At 44.9% G+C, this 21,609-nt stretch overlaps 1 protein-coding gene across 1 annotated transcript; it reads left to right on the plus strand.

The window, feature by feature from the left end:
• The first annotated feature begins 4,495 nt into the window (after nucleotides 1-4,495).
• Nucleotides 4,496-9,628, plus strand: CDKN2AIP (CDKN2A interacting protein). The gene is made up of 3 exons (XM_054166377.1): nucleotides 4,496-4,724; nucleotides 4,816-4,946; nucleotides 5,763-9,628. Exons 1-3 carry the CDS (start codon nucleotides 4,501-4,503, stop codon nucleotides 7,646-7,648), a joined length of 2,241 nt encoding a protein of 746 aa, XP_054022352.1. The 5' UTR covers nucleotides 4,496-4,500; the 3' UTR covers nucleotides 7,649-9,628.
• Nucleotides 9,629-21,609: the final 11,981 nt, after the last annotated feature.

A 21,609-nucleotide genomic window follows, 5' to 3' on the forward strand; every position in this document is an offset into this window, starting at 1 on the left:
CTGGCATGATTCACCTTGAGATTTTAGTTATATCTTGCCAAAAGAGGCTATTATCAAGCCCCAAATGACTAACAACACTACTAACAATGTGGCATTTAGAAGTTCCTTCCCCAGTGGGAACAAAACTATCTCTTTTCTTCCAATGTTGAAAATTAAATGCACAGTATTAGCACCATCAATGAGGTGTTTAACTTCAAAATTGCCTTTCCTGGTGAGAATGAAAATGCTACTTGTTTCCTTTTTTAAAATTAACAGCAGTGTTTTTCTCTCTTTCCTACTACACACACTTGTTTAATCAACTCGAGACACTGTATGTCTCTAGTGCTCAGAGAGCACTGTTGGTACACACCGAAGTTTGTCTGTGCACGTACGTGACATCCCATGCTCGGGGACTGTGATCTAGTTTGTTTCCAGCATGATTCAAACATGTAATAATAAAGTAGAAAGAATATGTCTACGAAAGAAAAAGGCAGACAACACAGAAAGCTAGATTTTGGGTTAAGTCATCTTGGTACCAACAAGGCTATGCTGATGCAGAAGGAGCATTAGAGGAAATTAACCTGGAATTAACAGCATAAGGTGCCAGAAAGGTACTAGACCATAGAGGTTGCTCTCTATGCAAAACTACAGCCAAAACCTGCTGTGAGCAGTGTGCTGGACTTTTTTCCAGCTGTCAGCTATGTTTGTGTTCACACATATCATCAGTGAGCAGAGGTGAAATGGCTCACAGTTTCTTTGTCCTCTAATGTCTTCTAAAATTGTGCAAGAAAATTAGAAGTTCTTCTAATCAGTCCCTGAACCACTCCAGGACCAGATAATGTATTAGGCTCTGTAGATGTGCTGAGTCTCCACCACTCTTTAGAACAAAGCTTTGGAAGAGCCCAGGATGCATAGGTGAACCCATATAATCTTACACGCATGGGATGACCAAGAACAGATGCAAAACTCTGAGCTGTGGAAGCCTACCTCTGTGTGACCGTTTGACACTGTGCCTTTAAGGACAAACAGTGCTGAGACACTGGCTAAATGTTTTTGGTACTAGAACCAAAACATTCTGATATTCTAAACGAATTTCATTGGTGGATAGACAAAAAAATGCAGCTTTAGATTGTAGAGCAGTTGGAATTTTTTTCTCCTTAGTTCAGTTCGGTTTGGGGAGTTGGAGTTTCAGCCTGTTCTGCCTGCCTGCTTCTTCTGCAAACTGCTGGAGTTGGCCTTCAGATAAGCAAACACTAATCCTGCATGGGCTTTTGAAGCTTACTAACAACTCTTTTCCTTAGTAACTTGCCTTTCTCTCTCTCTAACCCCTTTTTGGGGAAAAAGGGAGGTTGGGGGGGGACAGAGGGGGTTCCAAGGAGGGGATCCCTCCCTCAGGGAGGGATTTTCGTTGTGTTATTTCTCTTTCCTGTGTATTTCTGTGTATATATTGTAAATACCTGTATATATTGTGTTATATATAACCTGCTTTCCATATATGCTTGTAAATATATAGCTTGCTCTTTTGACTGGGCTAGTTGTGGTTTCTTACTCTGTGGAGGAGGGAGAGCTAAGCCCTCTCTCAACCCATCACACTCTGATACTTGGCATAAGAAACTGTCATTCACTCAGCAACACCAGAGTATGACTTCTGGGGTTCCCTCTGACTGTATGAGATGTCCAAATCACCATCTGGAGTCTAACTCTGTCCACCTCATATTCTTAACTGGCATATGAGCAGCTCAACATGGGCTGGTGCTCAGCTGCATCACTGGGCAGCACAGACAGTTGTGGAGGAAGACAGGGCATTCAGGGCTGTATTGTTTGCTTTACTATCTTTGCAATAGTACAGGCAGTCCTGCCACAGCTACTCAGACCTAGCTAATTTCCAGCTGTCCCAGGGCCAAATCCCAACCATTTGTTCAAACTCTTCATTCACTGAAAAATGTAAACAAACAGGCTGGCAGCATGGATGACTTCAGCTCAAATGCAAACTCAAACATAAGTTCACCAGGGATTCCATTTACCATTTTCCTTCTGGGGTCCTGTCAAGGGTTTGCGCTGGGCTGCACACTAGGAAGTGATAGGCACAATTAACCCCTCTCCCTTCCTGAATGGGAAGAGAAAGGGAATAAAGGAGAGAGACATTGCATGGAAAAGAAAACTAAAACTAGTAATGAAGATAAACCCCAAAAAATAAATATATACAAATACACACAAAACAAATATTGAGCCAACCCTCCTGATGGCAGGTACACCACCATGGCAGAAGTCCCACACAACACTTGGCAGCAGACAGTAACTCAATTCAGAAGCTGGATTCTGGAAGTGAATTCAGGAATACATGGATCAGGACAGAAGGTAGAACGGACAGAGTCCTCCTAGGATGCTGGACATTGAAGAATAGGTCTTGACACTTGTGATCCCTCAGCTTTATACTGAATACGACGTACATAGAATGCAGTACCTTCTTGGTCAGCTTATGGTCATCCATCTTGTCCACACCTCCCTGCAGGCACAGCCTTTTGTCCTGGATACCTAACACAGTAAACAAGATTTAGTGACCTTGATCTGCACACCACTCCTTGGTGCTAACGAGAAACATTCAGAGTTATCATTATTAGAAGCAGACAGTCTACTAACACAGGCTGTTTATTTTAGAAAGTGCAGTTACTTAGAAGAGACCGAGCTGAAAAGTAGAATACATGAACAGAATTAGTTCTCTTCTAATTCAAACTGGGACAACTGTGAAGCTAAGAATCATGGTATCACAAATTTAAATGTCTAGGAGACAGGCCCACCTCATTTCTAAGTGGAAATCCTAGTGTGATGGATCATGGCCTTCATATATTTGAGCCTACATTACCAGATAACCACATGCAAGACTGATACTACTAATGTCTGAAAACAGATGGATAACACTACACTGGCGATGACCACAGTGAGGGTTCTAAACCTGACATTGTTTCTAAACAAACCCATCACTTCAAGACACCCACACCAGAGAGTATACAAACTTTCTGTCCTTTTCGTCTTTACAAGCAAATACAAAACAACAGTGAGGCTGTCAGGTTGCATCCCGCTCATTATTGTTCACTCACACTCTGTCACTGAATTATTCTTGCCAATGCACATCATATGAGCTAACAAAACAAAACAAGCTACTTCCACTTTAATAATGGCTACAGAATAAAATTGTTTTGGACTATTTTTTCTGGTTTAGTTTCCTTACTTTTGCATGATAGAGATACTACAGGCTGAACCACTACATAGCAGTTTCCATGAAGTAACACATTAAAGTCACTTAAGGAGAAACACTCCTCCCTTTAATGCAATCTGCCTTGTAGCTCACTTCATGATGACATGTATGGAGGTGTTAAAAATTGAAAACTTAAGCAAATAGAGACTTCTAATTTGGGGGGGGAGGGAATTCAATACCACTCTCCTGGGACAGCCCTTTGCAATTCAAAACTCTCTCCTCTGTTGCACTAATTCTGTGACCACCATCTTGGCAGGCTGAAGCCTGTGCTATTTTCACAGCATGTTTATTACTTTTTCACACAAAATTCCCCAACTGGCTTGAATCAAATACTGGGGTAAAGTTTTGCAACGTAAAAACAGCCTACAGAGTTGCATAAGCAATTATCTGAACCCTTTGAAGCCAGGAGCCCTCATACTTAGACCCAGGCATTTAACGTCACCTCCAAAATGTTACAACCCATTTCCTTCCAAGCACATGTCAAGGAGGGTAAGAATGCCAAGTGATCTCATGAACTACTACCTCAGCAAAGTTGGAACTGAAGCGTGACCTGAACTTCTGTTCACACTTTGACCAGGCATAAACCAAAGTGAGCAACTGTGGCCATACCGTCTCTTTTCTCACAGAGAGCACCTCAAAAACCTGAGAGAAGAATGGGAAAACAGGCAGTCCGTCACAGGCGCAAGGCCAGGGGACAGCAGGGGAGCAGCTCTGCACGTTTTACAGTGCTATGGGCCTGAATGAGGCATCCACAGGCGCACTCTGACAAATGTCAGGCGTCGGGTACAGTACAAAACGAAAAAAAAAAAAAAACACAACCAAAAAAAGACGAACCCAGCTCAATGCGTGGGCGGTATAAAACCACACATTACTCCCAAAGGGGCAGGGACAGCGAGGCGCCTCTGAGGCAGCTACAACCCCGCCGTGCGGCCCCGCCCTGCGGTCCCGCGCACACCCGTCAGGGCGGGGAGGGAAGGAGGGGCCGGGCCGGGCTCCGCGCGACTCTGCCGCGCGTGGCTCTGCGTCACGTCGCTGACCTCACGAGCAACACCTCTCCTCACCTCACCCCGCCCCCTCGCGCGCCGCGAAGCAGCCTGGGGCGGCGGCGGGCGCCGCCGCGCGCGCCGACTGTGACGTCATCCGGCGCGGCCGGAAGGAGCGGAGCCGTTGTTTCCGTTGTGGGGCGCGGAGGAGCGCCCCGCCGCGGAGCCGGAGCGGGCGCGGAAGGGAGGGGCGGCGGCGGCGGCGGGGAACCGGGAGCGGCTATGGCGGCAGGGAAGGCGGCGGCCGAGCCCTTGGGGCGGACGGCGGAAGAGGTGGCTTGGGCTGAGGCGCTGCGTGGGGCCTGCGAGCCTGAGCACCACTGGCGGTTCCGCCGGGAGTTCCTGCTGCGCAACGTCGGGGAGCCGCCAGCGGCGGGCAGTGCCCAGCTCCAGCGCCTAGTGTCCCTCTCCATGGTGTGGGCCAATCATGTCTTCCTGGGCTGCCGGTGAGTGTGGGCCAGGGCGGCGGACCCCGCGTGGGGGGTTGCGGCACAGATGCTTGACGGTCCCCCTCCTCTGCCCTTGTCGCCCCTCCAGGTACCCGCCGCTGGTCATGGAGAAGGCGTTGGAAATGGCCGAAGGCATACAAGTGACCGGCGCCCCTGTTCGCACCACGAGAGATGAACTGGTTGCCAAGGTGAAGAAAAGAGGCATATCAAGTAGCAATGGTTAGCAGATCATAGCTGTGACAATACATAGGAGTCTAGAAAATGCTTGTTTTATGAATGTTCTCGGTTTACCTCTGGCTTAGAAAGTAGTCGAACTAATTTTTTAAAATCCCTTGTTAATCGTTTCCCCTGTCTGTGCTATTTTTTCCTAATACAAACCTGTAAAGTAGATGTAACGTGTATGTATTCTGTTGGTAACGTAGAGCTCTTGTTTTGAATTTCTGTAAGTGGTGCACTTTAGCTGATGATTTTTTAATGCAGTGTAGACTATTGTGCACCACTGTAAATGCATTCTTTTTACTTTGCTTTTAGCCCTAGGCAGATGTTGTTGCTTTGAGAGAAACATAGTTTTGCAAAGAAATTCTTAAAAGTGGTATTTTAAATATGTTTTTAATGATGTTGGTAGACAAAATACACCTTTTTTAAGGTTAGGTAGTCTGTTTAATATACTTGGGTAATTTTTGGTTTGAACTTTAAAGAAGTACATGCTTGCCCGTTGGTCACAAACCACAACCTGAAATCTTGCACCTGAGTATTTTTATTTTGTGTGTGTGTAAAACAAACAAACAAAACCCATACAAAACAAACAACCCCAAAGCCAACAATAACAAAAAAAAACCCTAAACCAAACAGAAAAAAAACCCTAAAACATTCTGAAATAATTGAAATTACAGTTCAAGGTGTATTCCTAATCTGTACCTTTTAAATTCAAAAGGATTATTGCTAGAAGTTCTTAGAAAATAAGTAAATTGTCTCTAGATGGGTATTTCATCATATAGGAATTAAAGAGGGTAACATACTTCACTTGTTTTGCAGAAGGGGTAGAAGAGCCTTCCAAGAAGCGAGCTGTTGAGAAAAGCAAAGATGGTAAGGATACTGGAAAGGATGTGAAAACAACCAAGGCAGAAGCCCTGAAGAAAACAGAGAGCACATTGCCAAAAAAGCAGGAAAGAGATACTAGCAAAGATGGAGAAAGCTCCTGGTCAACTTGCACTTCAGATCAAGAAATGAGCAGAGCATCAAATGCAGAAATAGAAGGAAAACCTGCTAATGCTGAAAATACGAGTGAGCAGAATCCATCTTCATCTGAAAAAGAGTCAGGAGAGAAGTCTTGCTCAAGTTTACCTAAGGAAAGCAAGTGCGGAAACCTGTCATCACCTGAGAAGAAAACTGCAGTGAGTGCAACCCCACCAGCTTCCAAGAGTGCCCTGCAGGTAGAGGTGGTGGCAGCTGCGGTGCCACCGACTGCCAAGAGTACCCCACAGGCAGTGGCAGCAACAGTGCCACCAGCCACCAAGAGCACCCCGCAAGCAGTGTCAGTGCCACCAGCCACCAAGAGCACCCCACAAGCAGTGGCAGCAGCGGTGCCACCCACTACCAAGAGCACCCCGCAGGCAGCAGCAGTGCCACCCACTACCAAGAGCACCCTGCAGGCAGCAGCAGTGCCACCCACTACCAAGAGCACCCTGCAGGCAGTGGCAGCAGTGGTGCCATCGACTACCAAGAGTACCCTGCAGACAGCAGCAGTGCCACCCACTACCAAGAGCACCCCACAGGCAGTGGCAGCAGCAGTGCCACCCACTACCAAGAGCACCCCACAGGCAGTGGCAGCAGCAGTGCCACCCACTACCAAGAGCACCCCACAGGCAGTGACGACAGCAGTGCCACCCACTACCAAGAGCACCCCGCAGGCAGTGGCAGCAGCAGTGCCACCAACTACCAAGAGCACCCCTCTGACAGCAGCAGTGCCACCAGCTGCCAAGAGCACTGTGCAAACAAGTGCTACTCTGCTGTCTTCCAAAAACCAAGCTAGTGCTTCAGCATCAGTGTCCAAGAGTGGTGCTCAGGTGAGCAGCTCACTGCTTCTGGCTCCCAAGAGCAGCACTCAGGTGGGTGCTTCACTGCTGCTGGCCTCCAAGGGCACTGCTAAGGTGACCTCCTCACTCCTGGCCTCCAAGAGCAGTGCTGAGGTAGCTGCTTCATTGCTGGCTGCTCGGAGTGGTGCTCAGCAGGGATCCTCACTATTGAATTCCAAGAGCAGTGCTCAGGTGGCTGCTTCACTGCTGGCTGCTCGGAGCGGTGCTCAGCAAGGTCCCTCATCACTGGCCTCTCGTGGTGGAGCTCAGGCAGGTGCTTCTCTGCTGGCCTCCAAGGGTGGTACGCAGGCAGGCTCACCACAGCTTGCCTCTAAGAGCAGCTCACAGGCAGGTGAAAGCCCTGCTAAGGCTTTGTGCAAACCCTTAACAAGCGAAGATGCAAAGGAAAGACAGCCTTTTTTCAACAGATTATACAAAGCTGTAGCCTGGAAATTAGTTGCTGTTGGAGGCTTCAGTCCTAATGTAAATCATGCAGAACTTCTGAACTCATCTATTCAGTCTGTAAAAGCTACGTTAGATGTTGCTTTTGTTCCCCTGAAGGAGCTTGCAGACTTGCCTCAAAATAAGAGCTCTCTGGAAAACATAGTTTGTGAACTGAGGTGCAAGTCTGTCTACTTGGGTACTGGCTGTGGTAAAAGTATGGAAAATGCTAAAGCAGTTGCTTCAAGAGAAGCTTTGAAATTATTCCTCAAGAAGAAAGTTATTGTGAAGATATGCAAAAGAAAATACAAAGGTAGTGAAATTGAAGATTTGGTACTCCTGGATGAGGAATCAAAACCGTCAAATTTACCTCCAGCTTTAAGAAATCCTCGTGAGATCTTGTAGGGGAGAAAGGCCGTTTGTACCATGTATAATATTTCAAGACAAGGACTGAAGGTTAATTTTGTACTTCAAAAACGCAGGCTTCCAGATATTTTGTATTTCTTTCTCAGTTTTGCAAGACGATGATAGTCTTTTCACTTGGTAGCAATTGTATAAAACTTGTTAGAGATGACAAGTGTGTATTAAAGGTATGCCTTAATACATAGCACATTAGTGTGCTGTTTCATTTGCAAAATAGTCTACCTAATTCTTCTATTTTTAATTAAGGTACAATTTGTTGTTTAAAACTTGACAATTTTGTAATTCCTACGATTCGATGGCAGTGTGGTCAGTTGTCTACCATGTCTTTTTTAGCCACATAGAAGTGTGTATATAGGGACCATAATACTTGAATGATTGAAAGTTGTTTAAAAATTTCAATCAAAAAATTGAATCATCTGTTTCAGGCTCGTTGCTCATAATGTTTGTTGTTGCTCATACTAGGAGCGAAAATACTTGGTTGACTATTGTTATGGGATGTTTCCATAATGCTCACTGATACAAATGACACCCTGATTCCATTTAACATTATACTAGACGGCTAGATCCTGTTTAACATTATACTGGCAGATTATCGATTAGCAGTCAAGTCACAGCTACTTCAGCCACCGAAACTCTGTAAGCAAATTTATACTGTTAATTGTTTTTTTCTTCAAATAAACATGCATTTCTATATTAAATATTTAACTGCTACTAAACCAATAAAACCTCTGGAATATGCTTTTGTAGTATTTTGGTTTGGCTGTTAAATATTCCATCCATTTCAATAATTTTGCAACACCTTAAGGAAAGCTTTACTTTGAGTGGCTTCAAGGTGTAATCCCACATGGATGAGTTGTTTTCTTTATATGCATAGATGGAATACTGTACAAGTGATAGAGTGGACCTGTAGAATGTCTATTTCTACTTTTGTCAAACCAGGATAAGGAAAATGAAGATGCTGCTGTCTACTAGAGACAGCAAATGTATTGTAAAGCAAAGCATTCACACTAATCAAGCCCTTCCTTTGCTGTGTTTTTATGCCACATACAGGATGGTTTGAAGCAAAGAAAGTGAGAGGTTATCTTTTATTTTCAGTGTTGCTGAAATACCTGCACAAACTGCATGTTTGATATATTGGGTAATGACATGTAATTGTAAAAACATATTGTCTTAAGTGCTATTTTGAATTAATCTTGTCTGGTTATGGTAGTTAGCATCATTTAGTGGTGATCTCACACTTGACAGAGATCCATTGATCAACTACTACAGGAGTGAATAGGAATTCCTGGGATCTCAGTAGTATGTATGTCTACTTAAAGACTTCCAAGTTCTTTTGTGATTATGGGACTAAATCACGATGGTGTTATACTGTACCCTATGTAATTTTGAAGAGCTGTGGCTGTGCAGTCCATAGCACCTGAAGCCTGCAAGGCACTTGTGCTTCTTGGTAGCCAGTTGAGAATTTCCTCTGTCCCCTGTACTTCTGTGCCCTCGGTTGTCCTTCACTCTAGATGGGTTTCTCAGGAGTTCCCCCTTGACGTTTCTGGAGCACCACCCGACATTCAGAATGCAATACATTGCATCTCACACAGCATAAGAATTTGTGTATACTGCTAGTGCAGAGCAAGTTCCATGTTGTATTTAGGAGCTGTGGTATTCATGCCAGCAGGCATGAGATCTGTTTTCAGATCCTCACTGTGGGGGTGAAGACACAGAATGACTGTTTTCACAGGGCAGGAATTGCATCCTGTGCCCTCTGAAACACAGCTTTTCTAGCTGTTCATTTGGGCATCTCTGCATCTCTCAGGATTGCAGCATGAATTGGATGGTGAAGATGTCTCCTCACTGCAAAGTGAAGCTGATGGTGTTTACTGACCTCAAGGGGGATGTTAAGGTAACTGTGTTAAAAGGCTGAGGTGCTAGATGTCCATTTTTTAAAGTCCTGACTTAGATTTTTATTTTATTTTTTTTAAGTTTGAATGTTTATTCCTCTTTGATGTTTGGTTGTGATTCATTAAAGGATGAGTCTATAGCTACTCCTAACAGAAACTGAAAGTGTGTGTTGTTTTTTGTTTCACATTCTGCATGGGAAGTGGTTCAACAAGCAGGTTGTGACATTCAAGTAAATAAGCATTAAGTATTTGAATTAGAATTTCTTAACAGTTCATTAACCCTAGAGGAAGAAAGAAAGAATTTCAAAAACTGGCTGTGGCAAGAAGTGTTTGTGCAGTCCTGTCAGTTCCACAGCCTCTGGGTCTCCAAGGTGCTGCCCCAGTCTCTAGCAATTGGGATGCTCGTAATTGTAGACGTTGCTGATCAGGACCGGCTGGAGTAAACGTGGGTGTGCAGTGTTTCAGGGAATAAAAAGGAAAGAAAGTCTCTGTTTTTTCTGCAGGAATGCAGGAAATTGCAGTCATCAAAAATTACTCCTGTTTCCTCTGAAGGCTGCTAGAACAGCTTACGTACGTCCTGTTGGTTCCTTAAGACAGCTGCCCGACTGACTTTTGGCACGTTACGGGGTGGGAAGCTGGCAGGGATCGGAGATGTCTCCGCTGTAGCGCTCGGTACTGGCCATGAGGCGGCGCCAGACGGTCCGGCGCTGCCGGCGGGACGGCGCCACGCCCAGCAGCCTATGGCACGGCCGCCTCGGGGCGGGGCCGCGGCGCTTAATTTGCCTAATACATTCCCGGGGTGCCTCCGGCCCTTCGCGGGCCACAGATCCCGGACATACGGACGCTTGGCGCTCCTCTGGGGCGCCCGAGTGGCTTCTTTCTCTATGCTTTGTCTGCGGAGACTGATAAAAAGAAATGAGGCGCTGCAACCGCCTCTCACCCTACCCTGCAGGGTCTCCCTCCTGGCGCCTCATAAAGGGCGGCTGACAAAAGCGAATACCGAGGGATGCTCTGAAGACCTGCTCTCTAGGCTACGCACGGAGGACGACAGTTCCTCAAGGGCCTCCGCGCCCGCCTAGGGGAAAGTCCCCGGACCGCCGGCAGAGAGTGCCGGGCGCTCTCGCGCCCTGTCCCCCCACGATTCACACAGCTGCCGCCAAGATGCCTCCGGGCAGAGCGGGTGATAGCGGGGTGGGTTCTCGTCACGGCCACAGAAACGCAGGTAGTGCATGGGTGCACTAACAGAACGGGGCTCACTCTCAGGCCATCCCCTTTTACCAGCCGCGGCAAGCCCCGCGCGAAGCTCTTGGCAGGGAAAGCAATGCACGCGTGGGGACACCCGGCTTCCCCTGGCAGGACGTACACCCGCCTGGCAGAGCCCCTATCTCTGCCCGAAAAGGCTTCCCTTCCTTCCCTGCTGGAGGAAGAAACCAGAGGATAAATGGAAGCATTATTGTCACATTTGTTTGCATCATGTGAAGCTAAGCATCAAATATAGAGGAGTCTGATGCATATGCGAGCGACAGTACAAAATCGACACAGCACGAAGTGCAGACATCATGCTTCCCCAGCACAACAGCCCCTCACAGGTGTGCTGCTGCACAGGGCTGAGTGCACAGTGTACTCCTGGTTTCCCCTGCTTACCTGGACCTTCTCAGAGAAGACCAGTACCTCTGACTGTGGCAATCATAGCAATAAGTGGTGTGAGCAATCTGGCAGTATAAGCTTAGAGCTTCACAGTGGTAGGCCATGCTTAGCATAAGTGTAGAAGTAGCTAGCAGTTTTAGCAAAACAGTGCTGTGCTTGCAGCATGTAACTAAGGCAAGGTACTGGTAGCTATAAACACAGAACTATCTTGGAATAACAGGACGCATACGTCGATCGACAACCTCACGTGATATTAGTAGTTTAACCAATAATGTATAACAGTATGAAGTGGGGTCAGTTGTGGGGAACCAATGAAGCTATGCCAAGGATGCTCTGTGAGTCTATATAAGCTGTAGAGGTTCCTTAATTAAACGAACAATATATAGATCATACTGGTCGTCAGTATTGATTCTGTACTCTGTTGTCAGCACCTGACCAGCGAGCGTCACCAGTGCTACTTGCCTACCCCCGACAGATTCTCATGCTTACGTTCTCACACTGTGCAAGAAGCTGCGGCCTGCAGCAATCATGCACATGAGTATTAGCCATGCTAATAAACCCAACTGATTTCATAGGCAGTGCCATCCTTGCCTTCAGTATGTGAAGCAAGTAACACATCACTGTATTCAACTCCATGGAATTAAGTCCTCTGACAACCTACAGTCAAGTCTGCATATGAAAACAGAAGAATACTAGCAAAGACCCCCAAAATAACCCCAAGCTCAGGCATCCCAGGCCCAAAAAATATAATGAATGCTCCCCTTGCCCAAACAGCACCCAAGCAGCCCAGCACCAACACTTCCTTCTGGTTCATGCTCCTGTAGTGCACCCAGGTCTGCTAAACCAGCAGTGTCTTTTAGGTTGAGGGACAGGCATATTGCCTGTATGTAGGCACAGTAGTTTGCAAACTCCACTGTCTTCCAACACCTGCCTTTCTTCCAGCAATACCTTCACAGGGACGGTTTTTTAGCTGTGTGAGACCCCTGTGTTGGGCAGAGGACAGCAACATGTGGAGTAGGGAGCACCTCTGCACAGAATTAGCTACAACAGCTCTACTTGCTTCCAACGTGTTTTGAAAGGGTGCGCAGGGGGGCTGGCAAAGCACCTGCCTTGAGCTGTCATTTTGATTGCTGTTTTAGCTGCTTGAACTTCTTGACTGTCTCTCAATTCTTCATGTGATCAGCTGTATGTATATGGTAAACCAGAGATTTCAAATTAAAATGCTATCAAAGAACCTATCCCAAAAGAAACCACTAAACTAGGGCACATCTTTTATGAAGTTCTCTCTGGGTTTTTTGGGGGGTTTTGTTGTCTTTTTTTTTTTTTTTTAATTTAAACTGTAATGAAATCCCAGTGTCCTAGTTCCATCTGCTAAAAAGATATGTCTCAGACTGTATGAAGCTAATGTTTCATGAGCTGTCAGGCTTTTGTAGTACAGGGAGCACCTGCAGTACAGCCTGACAAGCTTGTGTAGACAAGCTGAAGCTTGCACAGGGACTGATGTGGGTTTGGGTTTCTTCTTTGGTCCTGAAGATTGCATAATAGCACCTTAAAAGTTTGGGCTGGTATTCTCTGTGCATGGACAAAATTTTCTCACTTGTAGTTTATGGTAACTGTCAGTCTTCAAATTTGTTAACAAGAGAGAATATGTCAAAAAAATCAAACTCCTCTTGACTACAGATGGCAGTAAGCTGACATGACATGGTCTAGTAGTCCAGAGACGAAGGGAAAAAACACACATTGAAAGAGATTTGAGGCTTTCTCTCTCGTTCACTAGGCAGGTCTGTCCCCCAGCTCTTTAAACTGGAAACTGGAGGGGAAATCACATCAATATCTGTTCTGTAGAATATTTTGTAAGCTTTTCTTTCAGCTAAAATGTGCACTTTTGCAATGTTTTGCATAGTATATGATAGGCAACACTCTGTCCATTTAACAATTGCTTTGTATTTGTTTGCCCTCTGGGTGGTTGTTAGTTCCTATCACCACAGCAAAGGTATTGCCCTTAGCTACATACTTTTAAGGAAGTATTGTCATTTATGTCTGTTATCCCTGCACTGCCCCCATTTTAAATCTGCTGTCAGGAAGCTATCAATTTTTAGGCTGTGATTAAGAATTACAGAAGAATTACACATTACAGAATCTGAATAAGAATCACAGCTCCTCTTCCTTGTGTGAACTTAAACCTGTGCAGCTTCACTGAACCTCAGTGGTTACAGGAAGAGAGTTATTGCATGTGGCTAAGATTCTTCCAAGTGTAGAGCTGGCCAGAGTGGAGTGATAGCAGCACTCGGAGATGACTGTTCAGACATATGGCTGGCCTTTTGTACACGACAGCACAAGGTTCCACATGCACTGAAGATGCACTCACATACCAGTGCTCAGAAAAACAGGGTTTACGTTGATACTTCGTAACAGTTTGAGATATGTTGTAGGCTAATTCTGAAAAGGGCACATGGTAATTTCTGAGCACAAGTGCCTGTTGCTAAGGCAATGAAAGATGGAGCTCCAACCAGTTAGGTATTTACTTCCTCTAGTAACATTCCTGCAACTGAAAAAGCATTGTTCAGCTCTGACATCTGAGCCTACAGCCCTTTAAAGTTTGAATTGTCACTGACGGTCAAGTCACATTAATTGTTAGTCCTAAGTGGACTGAGAAACTGCTTGGTTTAAATGCCACTGTCGGAGAGCAAACACATTGTGCAAAAGGTAATTTGTCACTGGTAAAAAAGCCAATATAACCAGCCAAGATTGCCTGATTATCCCCCTTTGGTATTTTACATTTTAAGTGCATTCTAAGAAAAACTATTCAGATGCTGTCCATACTTTGATAATAGCTTTCCACCTGAAATTGTGCCTTAGTTTGGAGCATAACGTCGTATTTCCGTTTATTATTTTGGGGAAGAGGATGGTTGAGAAGCTAGGGATCTATCCATCTTGTTTAACCAACCAATTGTTTTCATGATTACAACTGAATAATAAACAAAATATACATTCTGTCAGTACTTGGAAAGAAGGGGCACACCCATCACATGTGTAGTATAGAATAATACTCATGTTTGGTAACTCAGAGTAGTGGCACTGAAAAACTCTGTATAGCAGCAGCACCTGTAATGCAGGTGACTTGGTGCTACGTTTATTTTGAAGATACAAACTTACTCTCCGGTGCTGTTTACATTGACTTCCAGTTACATTCCCGGTTAATTACTTGTACTAAGTCTGGATAAGCAGATTCCAAAGAGAAAATCTAAAATCCACCCTAGGAGGGAAATAAAATGAAGCCGTTTGGTGTGCCAATTCTTTTCAAGTGTTAAAGGGAACTCTGAAATGCATAAATGGCAACGATAGGCATGTAATTACCCCGCTTCTGCACGCGGAGTGGAAATCATTTCACGGAGATCTGTGACAAGAGACCTGGCTCCACTTATAGTCAATGGAGACATTTTTAGGGCAAGACTTATTTATACCATGATTCTCTCTCAACTGACATGTTTGGCTGGATGACTCCCACCTTTATTTCCTGAGCTGGAAAGGACAATTAACATACACATAAGAGAGAGTATTATGAATGTCTTACACCATCAACTACTGAAAATTCCTGCCAGTGCACTGCCTGCCCTTATTTAAATGCATACATACATAGAATAAACCAGGTTGGAAGAGACCTTCAAGATCATCGCGTCCAACCCATCAACCAATCCAACACCGCCCAAGCAACTAACCCACGGCACCAAGCACCCCGTCAAGTCTTCTCCTAAAAACCTCCAGTGATGGCGACTCCACCACCTCCCCAGGCAGCCCATTCCAATGTGCAATCACTCTTTCTGTATAGAACTTTTTTCTAACATCCAGCCTGAACCTCCCCTGGCGCAGCCTGAGACTGTGTCCTCTTGTTCTGGAACTGCTTGCCTGGGAGAAGAGACCAACATCCGTCTGTCTACAACCTCCCTTCAGGTAGTTGTAGAGAGTAATAAGGTCACCCCTGAGTCTCCTCTTCTCCAGGCTAAGCAACCCCAGCTCCCTCAGCCTCTCCTCGTAGGGCTTATGTTCCAAACCCCTCACCAACTTTGTTGCTCTTCTCTGGACTCATTCCAGCAAGTCAACCTCCTTCCTAAAGTGAGGGGCCCAGAACTGGACACAGTACTCGAGGTGCGGCCTAACCAGTGCAGTGTACAGGGGCAGAATGACCTCCCTGCTCCTGCTGGCCACACTCTTCCTGATGCAGGCCAGGATGCCATTGGCCCTCTTAGATGCCTGGGCACACTGCAGGCTCATGTTCAGTCTACCTTCGACCAGCACCCCCAGGTCCCTCTCAGCCTGACTGCTCTCCAGCCACTCTGACCCCAGCCTGTAGCTCTGCATGGGGTTGCTGTGGCCAATGTGCAGAACCCGGCACTTGGATGTGTTAAATCTCATGCCGTTGGACTCTGCCCATCTGTCCAGCCTGTCGAGGTCCCTCTGCAGAGCCTCTCTATCCTCCAGCAGATCAACTCCTGCCCCCAGCTTGGTGTCGTCAGCAAATTTACTGATGATGGACTCAATGCCCTCGTACAGATCATCAATAAAGATGTTAAAGAGCATGGGGCCCAGTACTGATCCCTGGGGCACACCACTGGTGACTGGCTGCCAGCTGGATGTGGCACCATTCACCACCACTCTCTGGGCTCGGCCCTCCAGCCAGTTCCTAACCCATCGCAGTGTGCTCCCATCCAAGCCATGGGCTCACAATCTTGATCACAAAGGTGCAATTGTGTATGTTTGCTCCTCACAAAAGGAAGTAAAAATGTGTTTTCCACCTGACCTGTGCTGAGTAACAGAATCACAAAATGCAGCATGCATGTTAGCCAGGTAAGAGCACAAAAAATTCCTTTGTTCACTGTGGGCATAAGAGGCTCAGTTCCATTAAAGTCACACAGATTCTTCCATTTACTTGAATGGAAGAGGACCAAGCTTCAGTGCTCAAGTAAGACAAGACATACAGTTGCCAAATATTTGCATTAGATTAACTTGGTACCTTTCCTCACCTGGCCTCCCTAAATACCATCTGCACATTTCCCTAAGGTCTTTGACATGGTGATTGGCTCCGCAGCCGGAAAGAAAACCACCGATCATTTATGCTTTAAACCAGTAGATGAAGAATAAAAGTCACTGTCTGAAACCTGCTTTCTGGAGAGGAAAACAGGGATTTGTTACTTCAGCCACAAGGAGACAAAATCGTGTTGTAAATGACAGGGAACAATCCATGTAGCATTACCTATGGTAGCAGCCAGATGCTGCCCCTCAGCTGGTTAGCAGTGTCCTCCACCTCTTAAGGAGCTGCAGTTCCTATGCCAGCCAGCATGCTCCATAGCACCTGTGAGAAGGTGATGACATCCAGTTCCTACCGACTTCCAGAAAGCATTCTGCACAGAGTAGATACTCTCAAAAAGGAGCAGTGTGGTTCCTCTCAAAACAAAGCAACATTATGTCAGTATGCTCTGATGGAAGCAGTGATGCCCTATAAAAGTGAATTTCTTAACAGATTTCACCTTGGGCCTAGCAATTTCTCAAAACACTTTGGAGTACAGCCATGGGATTAGAGTGTAGAAGCTTAACAGGAAGAACTGTGCAAACAGATAAATAATTATTACAAAACAAAGCATGAAATAAACTTAGTTTGCATACTTTACTCCAGAAGAGGATAAATAGAACACATCAGTTTGAAGGAAAAAAAAAAGATGAGCTGAATATTGCAGCTGTCTCTATCCCCATTTTAATACAAGTCAGCTGATCACTAATTTGGGCTCAGGAAGAGATTTTCTTTTAGAAAAGAAAAGCAGAAAACTTGGAAATTCTCCAGTTTTTCAACAGATGTTTCCATTTGGATGAGGAAGAACATATATCTCCTTACCAGTGAGCAATGTTTGATGCTAGGAAGACATTAGATACATGTGAGGATGAGTCCAGGTGGAAACAATACATGCTGGTGTTTTCACAAAATGTACTGGTTTAGTTTATCACTCAGGATCTGATGTTAGCCCATGTCTTATTTCCAGGTGTCCTACACTTGTGTAAATGAAAAATATTTCTTTTCCATATGATTTATGTTCCACCAGATAAGTCAAGCCTAATATTTAAGGAAAATCAAAAGCAATGATGTCTGCCACTACAGGGAAGTACCTTTTTTGGATTATCTGATGTTAGAGAAATTTGCAAGAGTAGCTTACTAGAACAAATGGTACTATCTCTGTAGCTCTGGCAAAGAATAGCCTCTTCCTGGAATATTGTCTATATTGAAGATCAACTAAGGCCGCTCCTTGGCCACACCTTGAGTACTGTGTCCAGTTCTGGGCCCCTCAGTTTAAGAAGGACATTGAGACACTTGAACGTGTCCAGAGAAAGGCAACAAGGCTGGGGAGAGGCCTTGAGCACAGCCCTGTGAGGAGAGGCTGAGGGAGCTGGGGTTGTTTAGCCTGGAGAAGAGAAGGATCAGGGGTGACCTCATTGCCCTCTACAACTATCTGAAAGGTGGCTGTAGCCAGGAAGGGGTTGGTCTCTTCTCCCAGGCAACCAGCACCAGAACAAGGGGACACAGTCTCAAGCTGCACCAGGGGAAGTTTAGGCTTGAGGTGTGGAGAAAGTTCTTCACCGAGAGAGTCATTCATCATTGGAATGTGCTGCCCAGGGAGGTGTTGGAGTCACCATCCCTGGAGGTGTTCAAGAGGGGATTGGACATGGCACTTGGTGCCACGGTCTAGTCATGAGGCCTGTGGTGACAGGTTGGACTCAGTGATCTTTGAGGTCTCTTCCAACCTTAGTGATACTGTGATACTATGGCCTTTTTATACAACCTTTCTGTGGCCTATAGCTTCCTTCAGTTGACTTTTTTTAAAGCCCATCTGGCTTGTACCTGTTCTTTCTTTGCTTGGTATCTTGGAGAACTCTTCACACTTTCCATCCTATTGAAACCAGAGAAGCATACCTGCCAAGAAATATACATCACCAAAAATAATTTGTTCCATTTCCTTGAAAGAAGCACCCTGTTATCATATTTTAAGCATTTCCACTAAATGCTACATAGGTCCTTCACAGCTACAGCCCCTTATGGACGTGTCTTCATCAATAATGTTGCTTTTCATTATTTTTTTCCATGGGCTGAAACTCTTCCTGGGCCATCAATGGAAAGCTGAAAAAAGTCTGACCAATATGTGTTAAATCAAATAGAACAGGAATCAGCTATGGTTTGAGGATATAAAATCAGGATTATGAAATATGAGAGGGGAAAATTGCAAATGGGGAAAATAAAATTTGGATTAAATACCTGGAAATATTTTATCATAGTAAAATCTATACTCCAATGAAATAATCTTTCACAAAAGAAGGGAAATACTCTGATTTTGACTTTTTAAATCTATACTGAGAAAAGATAAAGAAACAAAGCTGTTGTAATCTATCCTTCATGAAAAGTTGGAGTAAAGGTAAATAAATCTCAATATATTTCACATAGGACTTTTGTGGGTTATTTGCTCTTGGAAAACAACCACTGAGGCAGGCTTTATGCAAAATACACTAAGACACACCCATGATACCACTGTGTCAGCCTCAGGCTGTCAGTTCTCCACTTCATGGAGAGGGCTGGTGGAGTCTATGGTCATTCTGCCTCTCCCTCTCTACAATTATCAGGGGTTTTGCTCTACCATGCCTCTTCTGATTTCCAGATTATTCTCACAATCATCAAAAGAAGACACATAGCTGCGTCACAGAGGCTATAAGGTTGCAAACTTGAGTCCAATATATCAAAATTTTCCAGTGCTTGCTCCTAGCCATTTCAAGGAATGATCAAACCAGAGAATTCAGTCTGCTATGATTGCTTCTCTCCCCTCTGAGGCTTCAAACACGCAGCAAGCTAAAGCTTCTTTATCCTAGTGAAATCTGCTGCGTTCTTTAGACTACTCAAAATTTAAACATTTTAGTGTTCAAAAGCAACAGACAACATTTAAATTCAGGAAACATTAGCTTATCTCTGCTGTAACTCAGATACTACTTCCCCCATAGTGACAAACAGCAAGCACAGAAACCACCTGTAACAAATGCTACAAATTGATCTAAAATGACCTTCTTGGCTGTTCTTTAAACAGCTTGGCTGGTCTTTAAACTTGGGAAAAAAGTGATGCCAGTTATTTTTAAATTTACATTTAATTGTAACTAAAAATAACATCTTATTTGTAACAAACTTTTTTTTTTGCTTTATTTTTTTCTGTTTTGTAGGGGAAATCCCTATTTCTCACCTTTATTTCTTCAAGAGATGGCAGAATGACACAGCCACTCAAACTTACTATAAGCAGAAACACAACCCCTCAAAACAGCCAACATCTTTCTAAAGAATATTATATATTATATGAAGAATATTGCCTGCATCAGGAACAGTGTTGCCTGCATCAGGAACAGTGTGGCCAGCAGGAGCAAGGGAGGTCATTCTGCCCCTGTACACTGCACTGGTTAGGCCGCACCTCGAGTACTGTGTCCAGTTCTGGGCCCCTCAGTTTAGGAAGGAGGTTGACTTGCTGGAACGAGTCCAGAGAAGAGCAACAAAGTTGGTGAGGGGTTTGGAACATAAGCCCTACGAGGAGAAGCTGAGGGAGCTGGGGTTGCTTAGCTTGGAGGAGACTCAGGGGTGACCTTATTACTCTCTACAACTACCTGAAGGGAGGTTGTAGACAGACGGATGTTGGTCTCTTCTCCCAGACAGCCAGCACCAGAACAAGAGGACACAGTCTCAGGCTGTGCCAGGGGAGGTTTAGGTTGGATGTTAGGAAAAAGTTCTATACAGAGAGAGTGATTGCCTCTTGGAATGGGCTGCCTGGACAGGTGGTGGAGTCACCATCATTGGAGGTGTTCAGGAGGAGACTTGATGGGGTGCTTGGTGCCATGGGCTAGTTGTTTAGGTGGTGTTGGATTGGTTGATGGGTTGGACACGATGATCTTGAAGGTCTCTTCCAACCTGGTTTATTCTATGTATTCTATGTATTCTAATATCATATCACTTATATTAATCCAGGTCCTTTTCACTGGCATGCAGCTAGTGCTTTTTGCCTGTACAGCTCAGTGATATCTGTTACAAAGAATTCAACTGATGAAGCTTCAGTTACTCAGAAGTGACAGCAGTGACCTCATTGCCCTCTACAACTACCTCAAAGGTGGTTGTAGACAGAAGGGGGTTGGTCTCTTCTCCCAGGCAACCAGCACCAGAACAAGGGGACACAGTCTCAAGTTGTGCCAGGGGAGGTTTAGACTCGAGGTGAGGAAAAAGTTCTTCACTGAGCGAGTCGTTCGTCATTGGAATGGGCTGCCCAGGGAGGTGGTGGAGTCACCGTCCCTGGAGGTGTTCAAGGGGAGATTGGATGTGGCACTTAGTGCCATGATCTAGTTGTGAGGTCTGTTGGAACAGGTTGGACTTGATGATCCTTGGGGTCTCTTCCAACCTTAGTTACTGTGATACTGTGATACAGTGAGCACCTTACAATAAAGTTTCAGCCAACAGAAGTGAAAGTAACTAGCTTATTTTCACTTTCCAAATCTATCTGTGCAAAAATGAGACAAGCAGCATAAAAGAATCCGAGGTTTAGCTTCCTTAGTCTGAGCTGTCACAATACACTAAAATGAAGCAACTGATTTTAGTGGTGTTACGAATTGTAAGATGAAGGTGCCCTCTTAAGAATATAAACACACTGAGTTACAAACTTCCTGGGGTTTTTTTTGGCCAGAGTGATGTCAGTGGAATAAAAAATGTTTTGAAAGTACTGCCTACAACTCTGTTTCCATTCATTGCTGTCACAGGTAAATCCATCCATCTACAGCTACAATTACTCGAGATCTTAGATGCAGATGTAAAAATCACTGTCACGTAGGACACTAGCTGCTGCATGAGTTTAAAGTTAAGAATGTGCTCACATACTTTCATGAATTGAGATGCTGAATTTTGGCTAGATGAAGCTGATGAAGGTCAATACACTAATTTTGTTGTAGGACTAGCCATGGAACCATCTGGCACAGATCATACATTGACAGAATTGCAGAAAAAATGTAGGCTGGAAGGGATCTTCTGGAGGACATCAAAGTAGAGTCAACTTCACAGCCAGATCGGGTTGTACCAGGCCACATCCACTTAGGTTCTGAAAATATCCAAGAATGGAGACTACAACCTTGCTGTACAACCTCTGCTGCTGCCTAACCACTACTCCCGATCATGCCATCCTGAAATGTTATCTACAGGATTAGTATGGGTACGCTTTAGTGCTGGCTGCTTACCTGTAGAGAAGAAATATAAGACAGAAGGGTTTTGGAGGGGTTGGAATTTTTTCACCCTTGAATTCAATCATCTTTGATGCTGCTTTTTGTTTGTTTGTTTGTTTTGCCTAAGTTTGCCAG

The sequence above is a fragment of the Dryobates pubescens genome, chromosome 1 (assembly GCF_014839835.1).
Source record: "Dryobates pubescens isolate bDryPub1 chromosome 1, bDryPub1.pri, whole genome shotgun sequence".
Lineage (NCBI taxonomy): Eukaryota > Metazoa > Chordata > Aves > Piciformes > Picidae > Dryobates > Dryobates pubescens.

What these genes read in the sequence shown, in the direction of transcription:
- CDKN2AIP (XM_054166377.1), top strand. Translation starts at nt 4,501, where the DNA reads ATGGCGGCAGGGAAGGCGGCGGCCGAGCCCTTGGGGCGGACGGCGGAA. An exon ending in CATGTCTTCCTGGGCTGCCG is followed by an intron (nt 4,725 to 4,815) that starts GTGAGTGTGGGC and finishes TCGCCCCTCCAG; the next exon opens with GTACCCGCCGCTGGTCATGG. An exon ending in AGGCATATCAAGTAGCAATG is followed by an intron (nt 4,947 to 5,762) that starts GTTAGCAGATCA and finishes CTTGTTTTGCAG; the next exon opens with AAGGGGTAGAAGAGCCTTCC.